Genomic DNA, 27,256 nt, shown 5'->3' with positions numbered 1-27,256 from the left:
TGAAAAGTAAAGCAGAATTTTCAAGAAAACTATATATGAATTCCCCCCAACCTCCACCCTGTATTCTACCTCTCATCTTCATCTTCTTCCCATTTATTGAAGATCAAACATGTAAGAAATGTTAACATGTTACCCATGTACCCATGGCACATGTTATCTAAAAATGTGTATACATTTTTTTGGCAGCCCTGGTATATCAGTGTATACTAAAGGTGCACACACAAAAAATCATGTTTGTGTGAATATTTTTGGTCTTATTTTTTTGTGTTGCTTCTTATTCAGTCGCATGCCTAACTAAATACATTGCACCCAATAGGCACTATAATACATATAAAATATATTCGGTTCAAAAATCTATCAAAATAAATATATTAATCCCAAAATCATTTTATTCATACAGATTTCACTCTGTTGGAAACTTTGAGATAATATGGTGCAGTACCTCATTCTTACTCCAGCTCAAATTTTACCTCAGTGTATTTGTAGCAATTTGGAAAATGCTGCCTATGTACTCTGTCATGGACAACTGCTTTTATTTGTAGGATAAACAGGGATATTTAATGGGGAAACAGTTGACGCCTCTTTATTGATATTTCCCAAGGCAACCAAAGGTAAAGTCGGAATTGTTAGCCTGCTATTTTCCAAGAAGCATAATTCATGTCACAAAATCTGCTAACCAAATCCTCTACACAATATTAAAAACTGCTTTTCTCAGCAGATCAGTATACTTTTTAAATATAAAAATAAGTGACTGGGTTGTCTTATATTAACAAAGATGTGTGCTAAAAGCTTAGGTACGAGTCTGATAAAAAGAAGATATGCTAGATGTCAGCCTCAACTTTTGTACCACTAGTATTCCTGTAAGCTGAAGAATCTTTTTAGCCCTTGAGTCCAAGGGAAATGTTATCATCAATGTTGCAATCCAAATGTGATTTCACAATAGGGGAAAGATAAAGAAAAAATAAGGCATTGTGTCAAAAAGTGTCAAGACAAAATGTTTTAAAGAAAATATCACACAATGTTTATTTAACTTATCATGCCCATAATGTTTTTATAGAGCAAAACAAAGAAATATAGCAAACAAAATTACAAAAATTTTATTCGGGAAATATCACACATAAATTAACATATGTACATATATGTGTATATGCATACAGATACATGTTACCTTTACTTCCTTCAAAATGTAAAATCATGACCATCATAAAATGTCAAATGACATGTTCAAACATTTTATTCAGCTAATTAATTAGGAAAACAATAAGAAACTAAGATTTGTCCCAAGGATCATTTAAAGAACAATTATATAGTTGTTTTTTTTTAAAAGCATTTTATTTATTTATTTTTTTTTATTAAATTTATTTTTTTTTAATTTATTGGGGTGACAATTGTTAGTAGAATTACATAGATTTCAGTTGTGCAATTCTGTATCACATCATCCATAAATCACACTGTGTGTTTTTCAATATGTATCTCAAAAGTTTCTAACAGTTATAAAGTAAATAAGCCATGGGGATGTAATGTACAGTATGGTGAGTATAAGAAACAAAGTTTCTTCTAGCATTAATAATCTGGCATTAAGAATTGAGATTTTTTTTTTTTCCTTCTCTCATGTATCAGAGTACCTCTTACCTGGCTTTTAAAATAAAAGGTTGTCTTGTAAATATGTATATTGGATTTAGCTATCTTCCTATTCAGACAAACTTTCTTTCACTCTGGAAATGATTTTCCCATTTCCTTTTGTAGATTATTAATGTGAATAAAATATTATTTCCTTTGAATTTTAAACATAACATCAAACTAAACAGAAACATGATTGCAATTAAAGTTAAGCAATTTTTCCAGATGCTCTGTTTGATACCTGGTAGTGATGATGAGCTGAAAACACTATGAAATTATTGGCAGAGTTCTGCAAAGTTTGAACATCTTGGTGAACCATTCATATGAATACTGAATTATTTAAATAAAAGCAAAGAGATCACCAAAAAAAAAAAAAAAATTATGCAACTAAGTGCTCATTAAAACAGAAACAGTAATAAACAGCAAGATAAATTAATTCAAAAGGAATTTTACTGACTGTGTTCTCACCCAATACTAGTCTAAAAGCATAGTTTTTATTCTGTGACTAATCTTTTCTAGAAGGCTCTCAGATAATTGAATTAAAGAGATCCTGAACTAGGGGAAGGAAATGTGCTTGACATTTTCAATTCTAGCAAGAAACACCATGGGACTTTACTTACACTTGATTTTCTTCTGTGTCCTGTTTTAAAGTGTTCAGTAATCTCATGAAAAAGCAAGTAAATCTAAAAGGCCGTCCATCTTCTGTTTAAGTCCTTAATAAGCATCCTCTTCATAAAATGAATTTGTTTTGCTGTGCACTTTAGTCTATGTGGCTGTTAAATCTCTTCTTTTGAAGATGGAATTCTCTATTCCTTAGGAATGTAATAACGTTAGATTAGAAATACGCATTGTGGTAAAATACAAATGCATTGAGTTATTACTACCATGAACACATATGATTAAAATACTGGAATACTATAGTTTATCAAAAGCATAGGGACATTATGCAATGCCACTTACAACATCTTATTAATTTTCATACTTTCTGCAGATTTTGGGATGTTTGAGGTCTTACCTAGTATACATCATTACTAAAAATTTCAGGAGTACAAGTACTCATGGGAAAGCAGACAGAGGTCTGAGGTCACACACACAACTCCCCAAGTCCTCAATGTCCATATCAGATCTATCTATGTTGCAGGTTATATATGAGGTCTAAGTAATATGTGTGATTCATATCACTTACACATCAGAGGTCATTCAGGTCATGAAACATCTTCATGTTGTACTAGGATAGTGACAGAGCTTACCTGACATTTTCCAGAGAGTCATACCCATAGATCAACAGATTTCTGCTTTGTTTACCACACTAGATTATCAGATATATCCTGCTGAAAGCATTCTGTGTTCAAGAACTCTGCTACTAGTAAATATTATGAGTTGTTTGTCAAGTGGTCCATTATTAGCATGTTTGTTAGGATATTTGCCTGAGTCACCTGTGTTCTTTTATTCTGGAAAACTGCCTTTAGCCATATTTTATCGCCTAGACAAAACACCATCCAACGATGACAGTTTTAATTATTTCTTTACATATATATATATGTATGGATATATATATTTATATATATTTTTTTGAAGGAGTTCAGAACTTTTAATCATGTATAAGTGTCTCTCGAAAGGATGATACAATTAAGTTCTGGGTTTCTTATTAATCTATTATTAATAATCATAATTGAGTGATAACTTAGTTTTGGCACTATTTCTAAGCAAGGGCTGATGGAGTGCTGGTTTCTGGTGTTAGTTCATTAGTATTGTTTGAAACTTAGAAATGGAACTCCATCTACCTTTACCACATTTTAAACAAGAGCCATTTTGTAGTTGAAGGTAAAAAAGACAGTTAGTACTATATAGGGATAATTAAATTACGTCCATATAATATCTTCCGGTTTACTTTATTATATTTTGAATGTTTGCTCCTGACCATTTGAATATTTAAGTTTTTGTGGGTTTTTTTAATGTAAAACAGGTTTTAAAACTGTTAATATCCTGTTTCCCCGAAAATAAGACCTAGCCAGAAATCAGCTCTAATGCGTCTTTTGGAGCAAAAATTAATGTAAGATACGGTATTATATTATATTATATTATATTATATTATATTATATTATATTATATTATATTATATTATATTACATTACATTACATTATATTATATTACATTACATAAGACCAGGTCTTATATTATAGTAAAATAAGACTGGGTCTTATATTGATTTTTGCTCCAAAAGACGCATTAGAGCTGATTGTCTGGCTAGGTCTTATTTTGGGGAAACCTGGTAGATATGCACAAATATTTACAACATAAAGAGTAGTCCAAAACATACCTATATTATATAAATATTTATATAATATATATATATTATATAAATATATATATAAATATATATATAATATTATTCTTTATCTCCATTCTCAGGTGCAAGAGGTAACCAAATTTAGCCAATTTTAAGTTATATTTATTAACATTATATATTTAAGCATTTAACATATATTATTATAGATTTGTTCATTTTAGACTTAACACTGATGTCCCAAATTGAAAGATGAAGAATTTAATATTTTTGTCTCCCACTTTCTTTCCCCAGCTACTTCTGATTTTTATTAAATAACTATTATCCATAGGTAATCTAGAAGTTTCCTTTATAACTTTAATTAATGTTTTCTTCTTTATTTCTTGCTTCATCAACATTAGACATTATATATTGACCCACTGATATAAAATTAAAAGACAAAGAACTAAGTATGCGTGCATTTTAGCTTTCCCTTAGTTCATACTTTTATAAGTTAGACAATTTGAAATGTTAACAGAGTACCATTAAATTTATTCTGTTCAACAGCTGTAATTAAATCTTCAATGTACTGTTTTTATGTTGAATCATTGTATGTCCAACACCAGTTTACATGTTGTTATGATTAAGTAAGTGTTTTTCACAGAACCAAGTTAATAACTAAATACATAAAGAAGAGAATGTAATCTTGTTACTAAATCCTGCTGCTTGGAAAACACTACCCCTGCCTTCAAGTTTCAAAGGACTTTCTTTCAACTTCTTGTAAACTTTCTTTGATTCTTTTTGATAATTCTCAACTGGCACTGATTCTTATGTTTCATGTTGTCCTTTCCTATGTATTTATTTTTCTTTTACTGTGGTTTATGCTGAGATAAGGTGATATTTATGATAATCAGATAACAACAATTTTTTGCTCTGGTATGTTAAAAATGTTTTCTTTCTTTTAACATTTGCCTATGTATAGAATTCAGGATTCAAGTAATTTTCCCTCAGATATTTGATCTGTAGCATTTTGTTTTGTTGCCTATCATTTCGTATTACTGATTATCTCAATTTCATTCTCACTTATTTATAAGTGATGTTATTTTTTTTCTCGGGAAGGACCAGGATGATCAGTACAGAATGTTGAATCTAGATTTGTTTCCAGTGTATCTTTTCCTTGAACTGGAGTGCAGACTCTGGGATTTGCGTTATTGATACAGTGTGGTTTTAGGCATGTTTCTACCAGGGGTGATTTTATGCTGAATATTTAGGTAGAAGAGACGGGCCTCTCCTTCATGGCTTAAGTAAGAGGGTTTTGTTTTTGTTTTTGTTTTTGTTTTCTGGAAAGGATTCATTTGTCTAGCTGTTCAGAGTCCAGTTTTAAAACTAGTCTGATAATCACATCAAGGCTACTCATCATTGTTATATTTGTCAATCCGCATTGCAGAGTCTCTGGATTTCCCTTTAGAATCACCACACTTATTTCAGTGTTCTGAGCTGCCAGTGTTCCTTATCTGTATTTCTTGTCAATCCAATCTTATTGACTTTCCATAATCCAGATTTCTTCAAATATTTAGGTCCACTTCTGTCTCATTTTCTTGGTTTAAAGAACAGCTCATTATTTTTATTTTTCTTAATTACATTTGTCATTTATTGAATCACTGAAAAGAAAAGGAAGGATATTATTTGCTGCATCAGACATTTTCAACTCATTTGAAATTGATTTTCTACTAAAAGTTTCTTATAATAATATATGGGAGGGTTGTTACTCCAGTTTTGTGTGATTATAGAATAAAATCCAAGTGTTTTAGCAGAATATTTATACTTTCTAATCGTTAAGAGAAATCTATTTCCTATTCAGTATCATCTTTGCTTTATTCCTGTGGTAGATAGAATTCTAATATGGCCCACAAGATTCCAGGCTCCTGTATACACATCGTCCCCCAGTTACTTAATTATGGTTCTACTATGAACTGCTTTTGCAAATGCAATTAAGATCCCAAGTTAGTTTACTTTAAGATTATCTCATTAGGCTTGAACTAATCCCTTAAGCTCTTTAAAAACAGTTTTCTCTGGCTTGTCTAAGAAGTCAGAATTTTACAAAATGAGGGAGATTTGACACATGAGAAATTCTCAGTTGCTATCTGTGAAGATGGTGGGAGCTACATCAGAAGGAAGGCAGCATCCTGTAGTAGCTAAGAGAGGTCTCTGGCTGACAACCAACAAGGAAACCGGTATCTCAGTCCTACAACCACAAAGGATTGAATTCTGCCCATTTAAACCAGAGTTCATTTGGGAGCAGATTTTTCCCTAGAGTTTCTAGATACAAATTCAGTCTGACACTCTGAGTTCAGCTTTGTCTACCTTGAGCAGAGGACACAGCCACTCTGTGCTTGACTTTTGACATCAGGATCCTTGCCTAATAAATGTGTGTCACTTTAAACCATTTAGTTTGTGATGATGTTTTAGGCAGAAATGGATAACTAGTGAATTATCTATTTGTTATGTTAAACTCTAAACACTCCTTCTACATCCTCCCATCATTTTTTTCTGACTTGCAAGCTACCTTTGATAACCTTTATTGTATAACTTAAGGGATTTTTTTTTCATTGTTGTTGTTTTGTTTTTGACAATTACCCAAAGCTTATTTACAATTCTTCATAAATCCCTTGTGGGAAACATGATACCTCCCTCTTCTGAGAAACTGTCACTTTGTATTCCATATATGATATATTTTATTCTGCCAAATTTGATGTTTCTGAGATTAGGAGATATTCCTTTATCCATCTCTTTGCTTCCATAATAACTTCAATAGTGTCTTGTAAGTTGGAAATAAACAAATCGTATAGTTGAATTAAATTATGACACTACAGGGACACACAATGTAACAAGGTAAATATATTCCTTCAAATGGAGGAAAGATTTTAACAGAAAATATCATATCTTTGAATCTAAAATAAAGGACGACTGACAGAGGTTTAGGCTGCATATTCAAATTATTAAAGGTTTCATCGTCTAAATAATAAAAAAAGCAATAGTTATGTCATATAATTATACAACATTTTTTTTTAGTTGGAGAAACACTATCATGTTTATTGCTTTGTTTTGATTTTCAAAAAATTTCTAAAAGGTAGATGGTTCATATTTAATAGATGAGGACACAAGGACTTTATAATATAATTTATAAAGTCATACAGATAGCTGTTAATGAATTCTAGCCTCTTGATCAATTTTGTAACTTCAACCTAATCTTTTCTCAGAACATCTTGTACTCTCTTGATATGGTAAGTTTCTGCTAGAAAATGATTATCTCTTTGGTACGGTATTAGTTTCCTACTGCTGCTCTAAGAAATTACTACAAATTTACTGGCTTAAAACAACACAAATGATCTTACAGTTCTGAATGTCAGAAGTCCTAAAATTAAAGTGTCAGCAGGGCTGTGTTCCTTCTGGAGACTCTAGGGGAGAATCTGTTTCCTTACTTTTTTCAGCTTTAAGAAGGTACCTTCATTCTTTGGGTCATAACCCTTTGTTGTATCTTCAAAGCTAGCAACAGCAGCAACAGCAGCAGCAGCAGCAGGCTAGCTAGCATCTTTAAATCTCTCTCTCTCTCTCCTCTGCTTCTGTCCTCACATCACTCTCTCTGACTCTGACTCTCCTGCTTGCTCTTCACTCTTTCATTTTATAAAGATGCTTATGATTATATCTCACACATCTGGATAATCCAGGAAATTATTCCCCTTTCAAAGTCTTTACATTAATTACATCTGCAAAGTCCCTTTGCCATGCAAGTGACATATTTGCAGGTTCTGGAGATTGAGACATGAACATTTTAGGAAAATCATCATTCTATCTGCTACGGATACCAATGGTTAGAACTATAGGATAGCTGTGTCGTGTTTTATCTTGTATTAAGATTATCAGACTTAGAAAGAGAACTTTTCATTAAAACCACAACAACTAAACAGTTCTACATATTATATTTAAAAAATAAAACAGTATAGAAAATTTACTTTATTGAAAGTATTCTGTTTACCTAGTACGATATATACTTCAAGTAAACAAATAGCATTTTACAGTGTTTCCATAATGACACAAAATTGGGTTCAACACAGACTGCAGCTTGCCACTCTGTTGAGTTTAATGTGAATTATTTTAAAATAGATATAATAAAAGGTCAGGTTAGTACTGGAGTCATAAAAATAAAGGCAAAAAAATCACTAGCCTTTGTTCTGTGACTTTGAGCAAGTTTACAACTAATATCAGTTTTTAGAGGTGAAATGTCTCCACCACTTTTTTTTCATACTCATAATAATTTGAAATTTTTATACTATAGTTCCTTTGGAAACTGCTCAAACTCTTAAATTGATTGTTATAAACTTATTATTTTTAATTAGGACTTTTTAGTAACTCATCTCTGGACAATTGTACTGTATAATCAGGACAAGTCTTTTCAACAGAAAGTAACAATAAAGTAATACTGGCTCAATCCCAGGTGTTTTCATTAAAAAAATGTAGCAAAACTGCTAGAGGTAAATAAGGAAGACAAATTAATTCTTTTATAATTAGCTATTGAGAGCACTTATTTATAATGATTTATATAAAAATAGGCAAAAGAAAAGATTTATTACATGCATTTTTTGATAAATTTATTTTTAACTTCTTAAAACATACAAGTATGGACCATTGCTGCAAAATAAATATATGAATAAAATTGACAGATTAACACAAATGAAATATGGTGTTGATTTTCTAAAACATAAGATGTAAAGTGCATTATAAAATATCTTTGACCTTCAGAAATGCACTTGATATTTGTATGTTACACAAATAAAATGTCATCACATATATCAATAAAGACATTTACTCACCATTAAACTGGTTTATTTCAAAATGTTTCTGATATTTATTTTTTAAAACAATTGTGCCACTTGATTAGTATTTTTGAAAAAAAGTTTATCTAGGTTTATAAGATAAAGCGGCCTTTGATCAGTAAACTCAATCTCAAATAAGATCTATATACAATATATAGAATTCTACCATTTAAATTTAGGCTTATAAAAAGGAGGAGAAAGAAACGGATACTTATTCAGAGGTAGGAAACATAAGAGATTATACATAGGTGTTTTTTTTTCTCCAGTATACAAATGGGGAAAGAATCACTAGGGTCACACAACAGCAAATTGTGGGACCAAATGCCATTCCATGAACTATTCCCAAACTCATAATATTTTTCATTATAAATACTGCCTTCCTATATATTTAATACCAGTGATATAAATCTATAGGAGAAACTAATGTTAAAAACATATCACAATAGAAACTGGACAATTTCCTGATATACCTTCAGTTCCAGTTTTATTTGTGACAATAATGTTCTCAACTAAAACTAAAAATCCAGCCTCCTGGAGAGATCCCACATTTTCTTAAGAAAAAAATTGTAGTAAATGAAGTCCCTTAACTATTTCTGGAGTTCTCAGGAGTTTTCTCAAAATCTTTAAGAACGCTCTAGATATTGTTTCAACTTCGAGTATTGTAAATTACACTGGCGATAGGCCTGTCTTTCTCAAAGAGATTACAGAACTATATAATTTAGCCTGATTTTTTTTTTCTAGATTGGATTATGCCAAGAGTCTGTATGATACTTGCAATTTTTCAAGTCTAAAGAAGTCCTCTGGAATCTACAATACTTATTTATTAAAAAACAAAACTGTAATAGTTTTAATGCCAATGATTCTAAATAGATCACATTCAACTAAATCAATGATTTAGCCAAAAAATATTTCTTTTTTCCTTGTTCATATTCTTTCCCCCTTTTATTTCTAGACTTTGCCAACTGGCAATTTTGCTTGATGGTGTTAAAGCAAACTCATTTTGTCTTAACTAATTAAAATAAATACTTGAATAAAATGGTTATTATATTAGAAAATATGGGAACATCAATGCATATTTTGTTTTTTAGGTGAAATTCACATAACAAAATTTACCATAATAAAGTGAACAATTCAGTGGCAGTCAGTACATTCATAGTGTTGTACAACATTATCTCTCTCTAGTTCAAAACCTTTTCATCACTCAAAGATAAACCCCCACGCCCTTTTAACAATCACTCCCCATTTCTTCCTATCCTTAACTCCAGACAGCTCTGCTTTCTATCTCTGTATATTTTGCAGTTGTGGTTATTTCACATAAATGGAATCATACAAAATGTGACCTTTCATGTCTGGCTTCTTTCACTTAACAGTGTTTTTTGAAGTGCATCCATCTTCTGCATTCCTTTTTATGGCTGAATAATATTCCATTGTATAGATACACCACAGTTTGTCTATTTATCATTGATGGACATTTGAGCTTTTCCACCTTTTGGCTAATATACCTAGGAATGGAATTGCTAGGTCACAGAGTAATTATACATTTAATTTGTGGATATCTGAAAAATTGATTTCAACAGCAGCTGCACCACTTTATATTGCCAACAGCAATTAACATGAGTTCCAATTTCTTTACGTCCTTTTTTTTTTCTGTTTTTTTTAGCCATCCTAGTAAGTGTGAAATAGTATCTAATTGTGATTTTTGATTTGCATTTCCATGGTCTATCCTGCCACACACACATTTTTGAATGATTATTCAACAATAGATTTACTTAGGAGGATACAGGCCCGCATCTAACATCAGATGTTTCCTCTTCAGCAAGAGTCCGCATATCTCCACAGCAGTTTGGGGGCTCTTTCCTTTGGCATTCCAAGTTACAGTTTAGTTACAGAGAGAGAAGAGAAATCACATAGGTAGTTGAGGGAGCCACTACGGCTTAGAAGCCCCATCTCACAAATAGAAACTAATAACTCCTGAAAAAGTTTCCATGGACATAGCTTCCATGGTCCTGACAAGGAACAAACCTAGTTTCCACTGAGGGAAGTCACCAGCTATGGCTTCCCACAAAGTATAAATAAATCCTTCACATTCTTCCCAGTCCAAATGCAATTTGCCAAACAGGAGTTATTTTCAACCATAAGCAAAATTGCCTAATAACAAAATTTATAATCCACCTTTATTACATGTCTAAGAAACAGAACTATAAAGTTACACAGAGGTTAAATTCCGCCACAGAGAAGGAGAAAATGTTTTCTAACCCTTTACTCACAATTTATTATATAGTAAATGACAAATCATTTGTAAGTACATATATAAAAATATTTTTCACAGAAAAATAAAGAATAAAAGAATATATCTATATAATACAATGTTGTATTTCCCACAGACTACTACTACTACGGTCCCTATATATTATTTTCCCACTACACTTATACAATAGAGATGATGATAAAAATATTAACTAGCTCACAAATATGTCATGTTGTTAAAAATCACATACATAAAAATTCACCAGAATTGATTTTGTTCTTTTTATTGGGCATATTGATTTACTTGTACATATTCAGAAAACTTGGAAATATTTTGAATAATCCAGTTATTTCTTAGGCCATAGATATGAACATATGATTGGACAATCCACATGATGGTAATTTTACTACAGTTTTAAAATGTATCTCATTTTTGTATTTCAAATTTAAATTTAAAAAATCTCAAAGTAAACATACTAGTAAGAAAAAAAAGGTAAAATACCATATAGTGGAAAATAAAAGTACAGTTCTTTTAATTTTACATTAAAAAAGAAATGTTAACATTTTGTGTATTTTCTGGCTTTTTTTATAGATGCAGGTACATATGGTAATCTATAGATGTATTTTGTGACATTTATTTCTATAGATGCAGATACAGTTGATTATGTTATAAAATTATTAGCCTATTATTTTAATAGTATTATAATACAACAGTATTACTAATATTTCATAACTTTTAGCATCATTGGTAGTAGCTACATAGTATTTCTTTATAAAATTGAACCATAATTCTTAACTATTCTTCAATTTCTGGCCACTCAAGTTGTTCATGTATTTTTTTAAAATACAAGTGTCAATATTTCTTATACTTCAGTTTCCATTGCTTTCCCTGTACTACCAAAGATCTTACTGAGATTTTTGTTAGCAAATTTTCAAAGCCTTCTATTGTATAAGAAAGTTAATCACTATCATCCTGTGCCAATTCAATTTCACAGGCATTCATGAGCTCTTACAATGCACGGGACACTTCTGATTCAGCACTTAAGAAAATGAAGTGAATGGTCAGAAAATCAGTTTTAGACATAGCATACACAGATTGCAAAGACTTTTATATTAGAACTAGAATAAATTTTTGGTCCACAAAGAGAAACTTGAGTTAATGGAATCTAAAGAATGAGAGGCCTTGGGGAAAGATACTGTTCAGATCTGATATGCTATTAAGAGATTAGATGCTTTTAAAACTGCCATGAGAAAAGTCCAAATGGTACACATTCATGATAGTAATGGGAAAAGAAATTTTAAAAAGAGTCTTCCACAAGTTCACTCAGCATAATGTCATTGATTAAATAATGACTGGAAAGAAATTATACTTTGAAGTGTGATACCATTCACTTGAATATCTTAACCTTCTCTAAAGAAATACATTTGCTAACATTCTAATAGAATTCACTGCATACTGTCTTCCAAGAAAGCTAAATTGATTCAGGAAATAGAGATGGTGATTGAGTTGTAATTCTTTGAGGATATTACTTCTATGCAAGATAGAAGCATACTTCGATTTTTCAAAAGCCATTGAAAATAGTCCTTGATAGAAGCAACTTTTGGGAATTTAAAGGAAATTTTAAGCCTGTGGAAACAGAAATAGTGGATAATATATTAACTTACTTTAAATACAAAACTAGGAACAGAAGTTTTGGAGCAATTTAAAACAGTAATGAATTTACTTGTAGTAGAGAAAACACTTAACAAGGCAATGCCTATTGTTCTAAACATTTATTTAATACCAACTAAATCCATCTTGAAAGATGGCATGAAAACATTGATCTTAGAATGTAAAAACTAGAAGGAACTTTAACTTTAGATATCATCAGAATCTTCATCTCAGGAGACAGAGATCTGAGAATATGAAGTATATTATCCCGTCACATATCTATTAAGTGGGTATATAAATTAAGATTACATTCAACTGCAAATAAGAAAAATCTCAAAGCTGGCTTCTTTTTTTTTCCACCCCAAATGACATAGGTAATCAGTCCTAGGATGATGCAGTAATTCAATGATTCTGTTAGGGAATGGGAGTTCCTTTTTTTTTTTTTTTTTGCTAGCTTATCATCTAGGCCTTGTCTGCCAAGCTGATAGCCTTGCAATTGAAAGATGGCTGCTGTCCATCTAAGACTCACAATTACACATGGGTAGGAAGTGAACATCACGGATGATGGTTAAATTAAAAAAAAAAAAAAAAAAAGCAGAAAAGGAAGTTTTCTTCTAATGAGACATTTCTCTATTTTTGAGGGATATCTTCCTCAGAGACATCTGCTTATAATTCAGTTAGTGAGGACTGTGTCACATACCTACTTTTATTTATAAGGAGTCTAGGATTTCTATTGTTTTAATTGAGTAACTTTTCTTCTCCCAAAATTGGAATTCTATTAATGAACTAGAAGTTGTAATTGATAATGTGAAGGCAATTTGCAGTGTTCACCAAAAGCATCACAACTAAACTACCCATCGTCTGGCAAAACCTGTATTAATCAGGGTTCTCCAGAGAAACAACAAATAGGAGAGAGAGAGAACAGAGAGAGAGAGAGAGAGAGAGAGAGAGAGATTGATTAATTGACTGATTTTAAGGAATTGGTTCACACAATTGGGAGCTGACAGGTCCAAAGTCTGCAGGGCAAGCCACCAAGCTGGAAACCCAGGAAATAACTAATGCATTACATACAAGTTCCCAAGACTGTCTGGAAGTATAATTCTTCCTGTGGGATTTTAGTCTTATCTCGTAAGGCCTTCAACTGATTGAATGAGGCCCACCCACATTATGGAAGATAATCTTTTACTAGGATTTAATAAGTAAATCTGATTGCTCATCTGATTTAGATGTTAATATCTTATAAAAATTTTCTTTACTGTGACATTTAGGCAGGTGTTTGACTAAATATCTGGTTACTGTGGCATAGCCAGGTTGACACATATAATTAACCACCGTAAGTCCATCTCTTGTCAAATTGGCACCTATAAACATCTCCTTAAAACATACTTAATCTTCAAATAAAGTCAATAACGATCCATATACTGCCTAACATGTTACATCTATCCTGTATAAAAGCAAAGATGCAGTCATTTCCCCAAGAGGTTACAAAGTCTATAGGTGATGTTAACTTTTATCCTTAATATCCTATAACTTAAATACTATGCTGTAAAGTTGATATGTAAATACTATTATGTAATGCATCTTATGTTAAGATAAAGAAGAAAAATAAAGGTTTTATATGTATATATAATTGTATTCATATATTTATACATAGTAAAATGTGGTAGAAATACCACTGACAATTACAATCCTCATTTCTGTAACTAATCCCACGGTCATAATTGGTATTTCTAACTAACTGCCTTGTTCCACTACCCATTTCCTTTTCCCTCAGCAACCACCGCACCTGATTGTGTTTCTTTCCCTGGTGGGGTGACATAAGTCTTCATTCCTGAAGGGTCTAGGCCATTAGTGATGTGGGTTGTTGTAGTCTTCCATTGACTATAGTCATAGGACTTGGTAATTCTAAGAAACACAAAAGAGATCTCCTGTATTCCAGACATAATCTTTCTTACCTCTATTGTGGAGGAGCAGTCCATTTTCCACTTCGTACTCAGAATTATTCATCTCATCCAGCACAGTAACTCCCTCCTTTACCTATTGACTCAGTGGCATAAGGAGCCCAAATCAGAAAAGTAGCAGATTTAACTGCTAGTTCATTGGAACCATTGATGTGTCTCCTGGTGGAATTATTGTTCCAGTTGGAAGTAAGTACTCTAAGCCAAAGAAAACATAAGGTGTGGGTACAGGAAGCAAAAAGTTTGCTAGTGGATCACTAGGGGGTAATAGTGAGTGGTGCCACCTCCATTTCCACCCCTTGATTTTTGAACCTTTCAATCCTGGTTATCAGAGAAATAGAACTATATATTGGACACTGACTCAGAGCAAATACAACCTCCTAGAAAATCTTGCTCGAGCCCTGCAAGGTATTGCCACCTAACTGAAGCTGTAACTGAGTCTTCAGAAAGCCATTCCACTGTTCTATCAAACCAGTTACTTCAGAATGGTAGGGAACATAGTAAGACCAGAGAATTTCTTAAGCATGCGCCTTTCACCATACTTTATTTGCTGTGAAGTGAGTTCCTTGGTCAGAAGCAGTGCTGTGTAGAATATCATGATGGTGGATAAGATATTCTGTAAATCTATGGAATGCAGTTTTGACAGAAGCATTTTAGGAAGGGACAGCAAGTCCATATCCAAAGTCAACTTCTATTCCAGGAAGACAAAATACTGCCCTTTTCATGAAGGAATCTGTCCAGTGTAATCAACCATCTCCAGGTAACTGGCTGATCACCCCTGGGAATAGTGCCATACTGGGGGCTCAGTGTTGTTTTCCATTGCTGCCCAACTGGGCACTCAGCAGTGGCTATGACCAGGTTGTCCTTGGTGAGTGGAAGTCCATGTCGCTGACCCATTAAGAAGGATCCAGTCTGGTTTCACCACTTGTATGTGACTGATGAGTCTCTAAAATTGGCTTAGCTTCAGTTTTGTCTTCTCTAATATGGATAATAATGCTAGCCTTTTTTGCCCATATGTTTATTTTCAAAGTAATGTATATAATATTGCTCAACAAGTTTTAAGGAATGATATCAATTCTAAATAATGAAATACAGATGGCTAATATGTATGTAAAATATTCCAGCTTTCCTAGGAAACATATGAATTATAGGCAAAACATTAATGATACATCACTTATTGATTATTAATTAAACATATTAACAGTGATGCTACCAAACATTGGGCATGAGATCTACTCTCATATACTGTTGGTAGGGGTGCACAAATGTTGTAAAGTTATGAATAGTATTTTGGAAAACTTCAAAAAGTGTACATGTATACCTTTAGTTCCAGTAATTCTGCTTGTAGGAACCTATCTTTTGGATGTAACTAGATGTACAAAATATAAGGACATTCATGAAAGTTTGGTTTGCAATTGAAAAACAATGTAATTTAGCTAAATGTTTAAGCACAAACGAATGAATTATCTAAATCTCTCTCTCCATCCCTCCTTTGCCACATTGATTAAACCTTTGCCAGTATAACCTGAGGCCAGGATCATCATAACCTTCCCAACAATCCAATACTATGAGTTTTCTGAAACCATATTTGAGGATTAATGGCCTGTGTTGCCCTTGTGACATTTTGGTTCTCTATAGACTAATAGAAGTAAATCAGAGGGAAAGTAAGGTAGGTCCTCTGAGATGGCATCATAACCAAGGAATATTAATTCTTTATGTTTGTCCATCCTCTACCTGCATATTTCCTAATCATATATTGAACTATGTGGCAGTGTATATTATAATTTGTTTGGTAATACAGTAACGAGACCACATTGTTCCACAAATTCCTTTTAACATTCTAATTTTCTAACTCTTGCTGACTGGCATTCCTGCCTTGACATTTATCACTTAGAATTTCTTTTGAGTGATTCTCAGTAAATTGTTGAGGAAGCTTTTGAAATAACATGGATATTTCCGTTAGCCTCAGAGGTATCTTGTATATTTATTTGTGTGGAAGTTTTCTTTCCATTTGGCATTCTCAGAAGAATTTACTTGGTTTCTATTATTTACTTTTCAAAATCACTATACTAGATATAAAATATGATGTAGGACTTTATTTTTGCTTCAGAAAAATACAAGAAAAGATATAAAGACTGATCAATTCTAGCCTGAAACTAACCAAACTATTTGGCCAGGTCTATGAGCTCTGCAACTGAATAGTTCCTAAATATTAGGCAAGCCCATTTACCATGATATCAGAAAGTCTGTCACTGAGATAAGAGAATTATCTGTACAGAGAGGGAGATTGAGATCAATAGGAACACTTGTATGTAGCATGGTGCTTCTTGACAACCCCTACAAAACCAAAACAACATTTACATTCTAAATATATACAGTTCTCCATATCAGCATGATTCCAGCCATGTTAATCACTCAATTATATCACAGATAACACAACAGCACTGACATTTGATAACTGACAGACTCCTACATATTTAACTACTATGGAAATGGATTAATTTAAATCATAGTGGTCAATCTCAAACAGCAAATAGTGAAAGTCTTGGCATTTTTATATACTTGCTTTAGAAAAGAAGCTTTGATTTTGTTAGTAGCATTGTATCATAGTTTTAACTGAATATATATATATATATATATATATTAACTGAATATATATTATATATATATATAAATAATAGAAGTATATGTAGATAGCTGATAGATGGTAGATAGATAAATAACTAGAAATTAACTTTTATCCTAAATATTTTATTAAAATAGTCAAGTCTGTCTTTCCTGTTTATTATTTCCAGTATCCCAAAAGACTTAGTAGGAAATAAATTATCTCAATTTGTTAAAATATCACTATTTATAAATAAGAATGTAAAAAAAAATCTTTAAGCATTAGTTTTTTCCTTGGTATTACAACTTTTATCTTGCTTCATTTTGCTTTGCACTTTGATCTACATATTTATTTTAGAGACTTTAGCTTCTATTGCCTTTCAGATTCTCTGCTATCCTCCTCCTAGCACCCAAACAATCTCATGATTGAATGTCTCTTTTTCACAATGGCAGACAGTATTTTTCAGTAAAGATTATGCATACCCTTTAGCTTACCCAATTGTTCACATCAAATAAGTCACCAATTCTGCTTTTTCTCCCCACTGCAATTGCCTTAAGAAAAAAAAAAGCTTTTCACGTTTCTTACCAGGATCGTTGTAATGTCCTACTTATGGGTTTCCACGTCTTTAATCTTGTTTAGTGGCAAAATTTCATGTATAGTGATGCCAAAAGAATTTTGACAGAGTGAAAATTCTATAGTGGCATTGAATTATTTAAAGTCCTTCAATGTTTCTTCCAGTCACATTTCATATGATAGACAGGGATCCCATGATTTGGTTGGACTCTATAATTCATCAATTCTCTTCACTTCCACACCTACATTCTGTTCCACCATACTTCTTTACATGCAATTATTTTTTTAGAATATACATGTTCCAAATTCCATATTTATACAAGACTGTTTATTTTTGCTGAAATATCCTCCATTGCCCAAATTCAACCTTGATTCTTCATGCTCCTTTATATCCTTCAAGACCTAGATCAGATGTAATTTTTCCCAGGTAGCCTTCCTTGGGATTTTGTGGGTCACCCAGTCTGTCTCCTATATAGCACAATAACAATACCTCAACCAATGAGTTCTGTCACCTCTTTCTGTGTGTGTCCTCTCCCTAATCTGCAAAATGCTTATAAACTTACACTCACATACTTAACTACACATATAGTCACAAACACGCAGACATACACTAAATAAAGTTAAAAACGTTTTCCTTAACTTTTTGTTTAAAATCTCAGCCACTTAGCAAATTGGCTGTTACTAATTGTTTCTTGAAAGTCTTATTACTGCAAAGATTTAGGAAAGAGCGACAACTGAGACTATGAATACCTAAAATTTAAAGTAAAACTTTCTTTCCCTCTTATACTGTAATTTTAGATCTTTTTATAATCAATTTAATGTAGATTATAAAATTGTAGCTACTTTTAATAGTTATGTCAAGTAATGATATCAGAGTTTAACTTTCTATGAAATACTTGTACAATTTAGATATTTATGACTTGGTCTTTAATCTAAATTCAACTCTGAAGAAATCCCTTCTTCACAAATATGTCAATGCAAATGAGCAATTTCAAAATATCTTTGTAATTTTTAAAAATAACTATTCTAAATTATTTTAAAATAACTTTTAAAATAATTATACACACCTTATATTAATCCCATCTATTGAAATATTAGATTTTATTTGAAGTTTAAGTTATAATACTATGCAGGTGAAATTAAGCAGATAGAATCCAGGATCACCAGGAGGCTAATTTATTTCTTTAGCATCATTATATTTTTTGGGGGGGGGCGGGTAGAAAAATTCCTAATTTGAAGGATCTAGTGATTCACACATAACTCAACAAATATTTACTGGGCAGTCATTTTATAAACAGACATTGTTTTAAGCCCCAGCATACGTCAGTGTATATATATATATAAGGCATTTATTAAGACTTTGCTTCATAAAAATGTGATTAGTGTATGTTTTATTTTCTTGGAGTACTACTCTTAGACTGTAACATGACAATTGCATAAGGATATGAGCCTTCACGAGAAAACATAGTACTTTCATCATTTTTGACAACTATACACTGTCTCTGTGAAATGCTATAGTGAAAATATTTGGGGCATGGGATCACTTTGGTGTCTCTTAAATCATGTCACAAACATGGCTATCAATTCTATTCAAGTTGACATGCTCTTTTTTCTAGTCTTCAAACCCCCCAAATGAGCCACTTTTTTTATTAAAATGAAAAAAACATACTCTGGTAAAAAGAATTTCCATAAAAATATTATTAATTTTCTTTCCTAGATCTTGAATTATTTGGGTAATGTGCCTGATATTTGCAGGAGTTGCAGGGGAGGGGGAGCGTTAAAATCACATTGGTGGAGGTCATTTGCCTTATAGATTAACATGAAACATTTACATTTCTTAGAAAATAAGAAAAGGACCAGTTTATTTCTAGCATAGAGCCCATTAATAAATGATGAAATTTATTATATATAACTGAAATGCACAAGCTAATTTCATTTATTTGAAAATTAGGGGTTTATAAGACTCCAATACTTTATCTGAATTAGGTGGAGAAACTTGGCAGACAACAATCAATAAGCAGAAATGAAAGTTTTCAATTCCAATTTACCTAAGGCATGGGTATATCTTTTAATGTAGTGTAACAATATGCTTTAGCATTTTTGCAAGCCAAAAAGGCAAAAAATATTTTTTTTTCTAAATCGATTGTCATAAATGTATTTTCCTTAGATGAGGTCAAAGATGATGTGTTGGAAAATTCTCACAATTTAGTGACTTTAACACTGCCATAGACCCAAATAATATTAATAATTTCCATATTTTTTAATAGAGACTCAAAGAACTGAAACAAAGGGAATTTGCTCGAAATGTAGCATCTAAATCCAGGAAAGATGAAAGAAAACAGGAAAAGGCACTCCAACGCCTACATAAGCTGGCCGAGCTAAGAAAAGAAACTGTATGGTGAGTGTGCAATGAAATGTTAACTTTTCTGAAAATCTAATGATAAAAAAATGGAAATAAAACATAGAAATGAAGGCCACAAATTTATTTATTTATGTACCCAAAATAAGACTCACATTTTCATGGCTTTCTGTAGATTTTAAACAGTAAATTGAATTTGAATTTTATGCAAACACGTGTTTGATGCACATGTCAATTAAAAAAAAAATTACTATAACTTTAATTTGTAAAAAAGTAAATTTCACATTATTGTATTTAAGCTATCTTATTTGGAAGTTATTCTATTTCTTGGTGAAATTCAAAGCATTTGATTGAATAACTGACCAAAGCACCATCTTATGACCTTTGTTATAAATGGCATTTTAAGAGGAAATTACTTTTTTTTGTATATTATAAATTTTATTGGGAATGTTGGGGGACGGTGTGTTTCTCCAGGACCCATCAGCTCCAAGGAATTGTCTTTTAATCTAGTTGTGGAGGGCTCAGCTCACTGGCCCATGTGGGAATCGAACCAGCAACCCCGTTGTTCAGAGCTCGCGCTCGAACCAAGTAAGCCATCCGGCCACCGGAGGAAATTACTTTTTTAATTGCAAATTTGGAGAACATTCTTTTGAAATTAATTTAAGAATATAAGAAAGGGGTCAGGAAGACCCTATACATTTCAGAGGCAGGTCAAAATTAGTTTTACTGTGAAAGAACTATAACTGGGCTATTAGATGTTCACAACTGTTACACTTTGACCTACTTCTAACAGAAAGCAGTTATACTGTTACAATTTAAAACTTACAATTCAGGCCAGGGCCATGGTATGAAAAGAAGACCCCATTTAGAGTGTCCTTTCCTCTTCCTTCCAATAAACAGGCCTCTCTTCCTGTTGTCTACGGACAAACTATTTTATATCAAATTGATTTTGTACAAAATAGTTTAGGGGATAATAATACATCAAAGTATTGTTTGGGATATCAAATTGGAAAAAAAATCAAAATAAAATTTAAGTGTATCTGGAATCCTATATAGAACGATTAAAATAAAATATAACTGCTATTCAATTGTACCAACTAGATATTTTTATTCTGAGTAGTAATAAATGAAAATTTATACAAGTATAAGTTTGTGTTATAGAGAATCATAGGACCTATGTATTTTAATTTCCTATAAGTAGCATTTGGAAATGTATATTCTAATGTATTAAAAGAAAAAGAGTTAATAAGATACACACAAAAGAAGCAATACTTCTTATCTAAATTACTTTCCTCAGTATATGGTACATATTTCACATTATACACACACACGTTTTCACATGCACATAGACCACATACCTACACACACATGATTTTTCCCATTAATTCAGTGCCTCTAAAGATGTGCACCTAGGAAGTAGTGTTGTTTTTACTATCAAATAAGGCAATGAAACAGTTCATTGTGCTAGAGATTAAAGAACATATTCAATTAAAAATTTTTGGCCAAATGTAAATCATAAGAAACTAACTTTTTAAATAACATGGAAATTCTGCATAGTATAATTCTGTTTGGGTAAAGGTGATATGTAAGTAGTTTCTTGTTTATGTGCCGGAGAGTATATATCGTTCTTTTAATCATAACTCACTATTTGTGATATACTGAAATTCCAAATAAATAGAAATCACATTTTAAGTAAATAGTCTTTATCTTACATTTATCTGTTATTTACTGTATATTATGATACCATTTATAACTCCAGGGTAACTTTTAAATATTAGGAGTAGCAATTCCAAAGACTCAAAGCTCTCATCGAGCTAGTATTACCACGTTTTTATACTGCAGCATGCCACCTGGCCTGTGTTCGACTTGCAGTGAACGTTAGTGAATTCCCAGCCCTTCTGAAGTTATGACTGGAGATTTTTCTTTAATTTCCTTCTTATTCTCCATATAGTATCAATGATGTTAAGTATTTGTTAATTAAAAGTAATTTTTATTTTAGAGAATTCTACTATACTCCAAAGTGTCACTGTGCTCGCCACAGAGGTAAAAAGTCTTGGTCAAGAAGCACTGGTGAGAGCATAGGAATATCCTCAGCATTGCTGTTCATAGTTATAAAAATAACCTCAGGACAGCACCTCCAAGTTACCCCAAACAATAACAAATAACTAAATGAAATTGTGGCACGAAGGAAGGCAATTATATTATATGAAAGTAATTCTCTTACAAAGATTTTTTTTTAATTGAAGGAAAATCTTATAGTGACTTTTCTAAGATGAATGTGTTTGAATATTTTTTCCTCAGAAGTGCTCTATCCAATATATACTTTTCTGTTTTTTGTAGTGCTCCCGGAAGTGGCCCCATGTTCAAGTCAACAACTGTTACTGTCAGAGAAAACTGTAATGAAATTTCCCAAAGAGCTGTTGTGGATTCAGTTAATAACCAGGAAGATTTCAAATATACTTTGATTCATAGTGAAGAGAATGCTAAAGATGTCACCACTGTTGCTGCAGATCCAGAAAGTGCAAATAGTGACACAAAAAATAATCAACTTGGAGATCAAGCCCAGGGAATTCACAGACACAAAATTGGCTTTTCTTTTGCATTTCCAAAGAAAGCATCCGTGAAGCTGGAATCCTCAGCTGCAGCCTTCTCTGAATACAATGATGATGCCTCTGTGGAAAAAGGATTTAGCAGAAAAAGTAGGTTTGTCCCTAGTGCTTGTCATCTTCAACTATCTTCACCAACAGATGTGCTTCTGAGTTCTGAGGAGAAAGCTGACTCTTTTCATCCACCAGAGGGAATGTGTACTGACAAAGAAACTGCCCAAACTCAAGAGATGAACGAAGTTTCTATTGAAAAAGATACATTATTATTACCCTCATTTTGCCAGTTTCAACTCTCTTTATCTTCAGATGCAGGTAATTGTCAAAATTCAGTCCCATCAGCAGATCAAATACCACTGGAAGATGTTGTTATTAATGAAGACATACCTATGACTGGTAACAGTTGTGAATTGTTAGAAAATAAATGCACCGTTCTTGATATGGCTAATGAATGCATATCTTTGCAAGCTACCATAGAAGGAAATAATAAGGACAGTGATGCACCCACAATTGAAGTTGAAAATCAAAACCATGATCCTGAGATGTTGTCCCCTTTAAAGTCTGAAGAGGATAATATAACCTTACATAAAAAAGCAGATTTATATAAAAGACCATGTGAGCCATTTGTACCTGTACTTAACAAAGATGGATCCACAGTTCTTCAGTGGCCATCAGAAATGCTGATTTTCACAACTACTCAACCTTCAATTTCCTACAGCTGTAATCCTCTCTGTTTTGACTTCAAATCCACTAAATTAAACAGCAGTCTCAATAAAAATAAGCTGCCCTTAAATGATCTTCATTCTCAGCAGAAGGTAGAGGACGTGTGCGAGAGACCAGTTTTGGATTGCAAAGACACATCTATCCCCCGACTTGCAGATTATAAAATTGGAGGTAGCAGAAATGAATCCACCCAAGTCACTTCTCTTTTGGCTGAAGATACACTCTCTAGTAGTTGTGATTCTGGAAAAAATGAGAATATAAGTCAGAGGTATAAAAATATTTCCTGCAAGATCAGAAAAACAAAAAAATATAATTTTATTAAAAAGCATATAAAACAGGACTCTCTAGGTGAAAAATACAGCAAAACAAGGTTGAAAGATACTCACGAACATTGCTTCCATAAAAGTAGAAGAAAGAAAAAAAGAAGAAAGTTATGTCGACATCATTATGGGGAGAAAACCAAAGAATCAAAAACTCACTTCAAAATGGAAACGGAAAATAGTTACACTGATACAACTAGGAAAAATCTACTGGAAACAATTTCAGAAAAGCAGTATTTAGCTGTGGAGCAATTATTGGACTCACATCAATTACCTGTTAAAAAGCCCAAGTCAGCATCTATATACTTAAGTGAAAATGAAGAAATGTATAAAACCTGGAACACTGAATATAATAATAACAATAATATTAGTTCTAAAACCCACTGTACAAATAACTCGATTGTTTTAAATGGACAATCCAACCCAACAATGATGCATTCTGGGAAGCATAATTTAACATACTCCAGAACTTACTGTAGTTGTAAAGCCAAACTGTCCATCTCTAGTCAGGATCACAGATGCCTCGTTCTTCAAAATGACATGAAACGTGTGAGTCAGAATCAGGCTGTTAAAAGAGGTTATAATTCTCTCAATGAATCAGAAAGATTTCATCAAAAACGTAGACAACATTCATACTCTTATTCTTCAGATGAAAGTTTAAATCGACAAAATTATTCACCAGAAGAATTTTGGGGACCACCACGTACTTCTGCTCCCTTTAAGCCTAAAAGGAAACGGAGGAGAAAAAGAAGCGGATTCCACACCAGATTTGAAGCTTTAGAACTCAAAGAAAATACAGATTATCCCATGAGTGGAAATTCTTCCTTATGTCACCAGGATGAGTTAACAAGTAAAGACAAAAATGAGGAAATAAAACCAGAAGAAATTGTGAATGTTGAAAGGAACTCAGAACAAACAGAACAAGTAGAAAACAAACTGTCTTTACACCCTAGCAGTCCCCTTCCTCCTGGAACTAGTGGTGAAACTGAGCATTTAGTCATGGAGACCACTGCTGGTGAATTGCCAGAGATTTCCAGTGTACCCACCACGTCTGTCAATGTAGCTAGTGCCCCAACAAAAGAAGACATTGACAATACCTTGTTGGAACACAAAGAAAGAAGCAAGAATATAAATATTAATGAAAAGCAAATTCCTTTCAAAGTGCCTAATATTGAAAGGAACTTCAGACAGTCACAACCTAAATCATACCTTTGCCATTATGAGCTGGCTGAAGCCCTTCCACAAGGAAAGGTAAATGAGGCATCAACTGAGTGGCTGCATTTTAATTCAGGAATTCTTAACGCACCACCACGGCTACCATTCAAAGAAGCACATGTCAGTGGCCACACCTTTGTAACGACAGAGCAAATCCTGGCTCCACTGGCTTTACCAGAACAAGCATTGTTGATCCCAATAGAAAACCATGACAAATTCAAAAACCTACCCTGTGAGGTCTACCAGCACATCATACCGCCGAACATGCTGGCCAACAAGGTCAAATTCACTTTTCCTCCAGCTGCTCTTCCACCCCCCAGCATACCTCTGCAGCCTTTGTCTTTGCAGCAGCCCTTATGTTCTACCTCGGTAACCACCATCCACCACACTGTTCTGCAGCAGCACGCGGCAGCTGCTGCAGCTGCAGCCGCAGCCGCAGCTGCAGGAAACTTTAAAGTGCTTCAGCCACACCAACAGTTTCTGTCCCAAGTCCCAGCTCTCACCAGAACACCGTTACCTCATATCTCAGTAGCACCTGCAGGACCCAGTCTTTGTCCAGGGAATCAGCCAACTTTTGTTGCTCCTCCTCAGATGCCAATCATTCCAGCTTCGGTTCTTCATCCTAGCCATCTGGCTTTCTCGCCTTTACCCCACGCACTCTTTCCTTCACTGCTTTCCCCACACCCTACTGTCATCCCACTACAGCCCCTCTTCTAGTCATCACCATGAAGAGAAAGAAAATATTCATGTGAAAACTACTGCTATATGCATAAATGCTCAGCTAAGTGGATAATTGCCTATTTAAAGGTTGGAAAGAAACTAGCCAAAATATGGCCTCATTGATATGGAATCATTTACTGTAAGTCTAATGATGCAAATAAATACTTAGTTTCTGATATATAATATTATTAAGGCACTGAATAGTTTAAAAATACAATATATGCTGTATATTAAAATGATGTCTTAAGTGTATGTATAATGTACATAAAATATATTTATAGTACTGTAATTTATGTTGTAAAGTATGCTCTTTGTTTTTTATTTAAATCTTTGTGTATTTGCACCTATTTAATGTTTAGACAAAGCTGATGGCACTATGTTTTGTACCATGTTCCTTGAAACTGTAAATTCAGTGAAAAATATCTCTTGCAATAAATTTTTGTTAAATATTTAAGTAAATCAAACTTCTGTTTTTTGTTGGTTTTATTGTTTGGGGAATGTATATTAACCGTAGGTTTTGGATCTAATTGTTTCTTCAGTCCATTGGCATCTCTGAACCTCAGAGGCCCTGCAAAATATCTTTGGAGTTCTAGCAGTACTTAAACTATGATACCATCTTTCAGAATAAGTTATAATAGATCCATTTGTTTTTGTGTTTGTTCCAATGTTGCTTATACTAAAAGTTTATTATATTTCCTGAACAATTGACCCTCTAGTCAATAAACCATGGAAATTCATGTTAAAATAATGTCAATATTTGGGGGGAAATAACTCAAAAATATGCAAAGTGCATAGTATTCTTTCAAAAACTGTAAAACTACTAGTAGGCAAGAAATGGAAAGAAATCAATATAAGTTCTTATAACATTTTTGTATGTCAAATTTCTTAAATGTATTATATTTATTTTCAATTGTTGCAATAAATATACATATATAAGAATGTTCGCATGGATTCAGGAATAGGTTTAATTGATAAATCATTATCCATTATATAACATCTCCGGAAGAATGATATACGCGTAAACACTATCTGTAGCTAGATATACTCTTAACTGAGAATCTGGAAATGGGAAGGAGAATAAATAAATAACTTTTCCTTCTGCAAAACTTTCTAGTAGTCATGTTTGTATCATACTCTAAATCACCCAGGAACAATTAGAAAGTCTCCACTATTCCAGATTCTGCTTTATTTTTAATGATCTCTGCATTATTGTTCACTCAAGTGCTTCTGTGTGTACTGAAGAATATAGTTATTCAATAGAAAACTAGGGAACACCACACTTTTCCAAAGAGTTTTTCCATGTGTACCTGCCCCTTGGTAAAACAAAATCTATACGTCTGAAGAGAGGGTTCACCTCACCATGTGCAAATGATAAAGGATTAGAGCAGTGCAGCGATGAATACTGACACCAAGAGGCCAGCTGAGTCCTTCTAAAGGGAGAGCAACATTTAAGTGATGCTGGACTTTGGAAATGCTATTTCGTATGTCCACCATAGGAAATTGGTTACCCTAAATGATATT

General features: G+C 32.8%; 1 protein-coding gene across 1 annotated transcript in view; it reads left to right on the top strand.

The window, feature by feature from the left end:
• ZNF804A (zinc finger protein 804A) overlaps positions 1-26,194 on the top strand; it is a 264,615-nt gene extending 238,421 nt beyond the window's left edge. Inside the window, exons 3-4 of the mRNA XM_033112863.1 lie at positions 20,063-20,193; positions 22,495-26,194. Coding sequence (XP_032968754.1) covers positions 20,063-20,193; positions 22,495-25,732 — 3,369 coding nt within the window. The 3' untranslated portion in view covers positions 25,733-26,194. The remainder of the gene's footprint in view (positions 1-20,062; positions 20,194-22,494) is intronic.
• The last annotated feature ends 1,062 nt before the right edge of the window (positions 26,195-27,256 follow it).

The sequence above is a fragment of the Rhinolophus ferrumequinum genome, chromosome 8 (genome assembly GCF_004115265.2).
Source record: "Rhinolophus ferrumequinum isolate MPI-CBG mRhiFer1 chromosome 8, mRhiFer1_v1.p, whole genome shotgun sequence".
Classification (NCBI taxonomy): domain Eukaryota; kingdom Metazoa; phylum Chordata; class Mammalia; order Chiroptera; family Rhinolophidae; genus Rhinolophus; species Rhinolophus ferrumequinum.
Note: the sequence above shows the minus strand (reverse complement) of the source record. Positions and strands in the feature narration are given on the sequence as shown.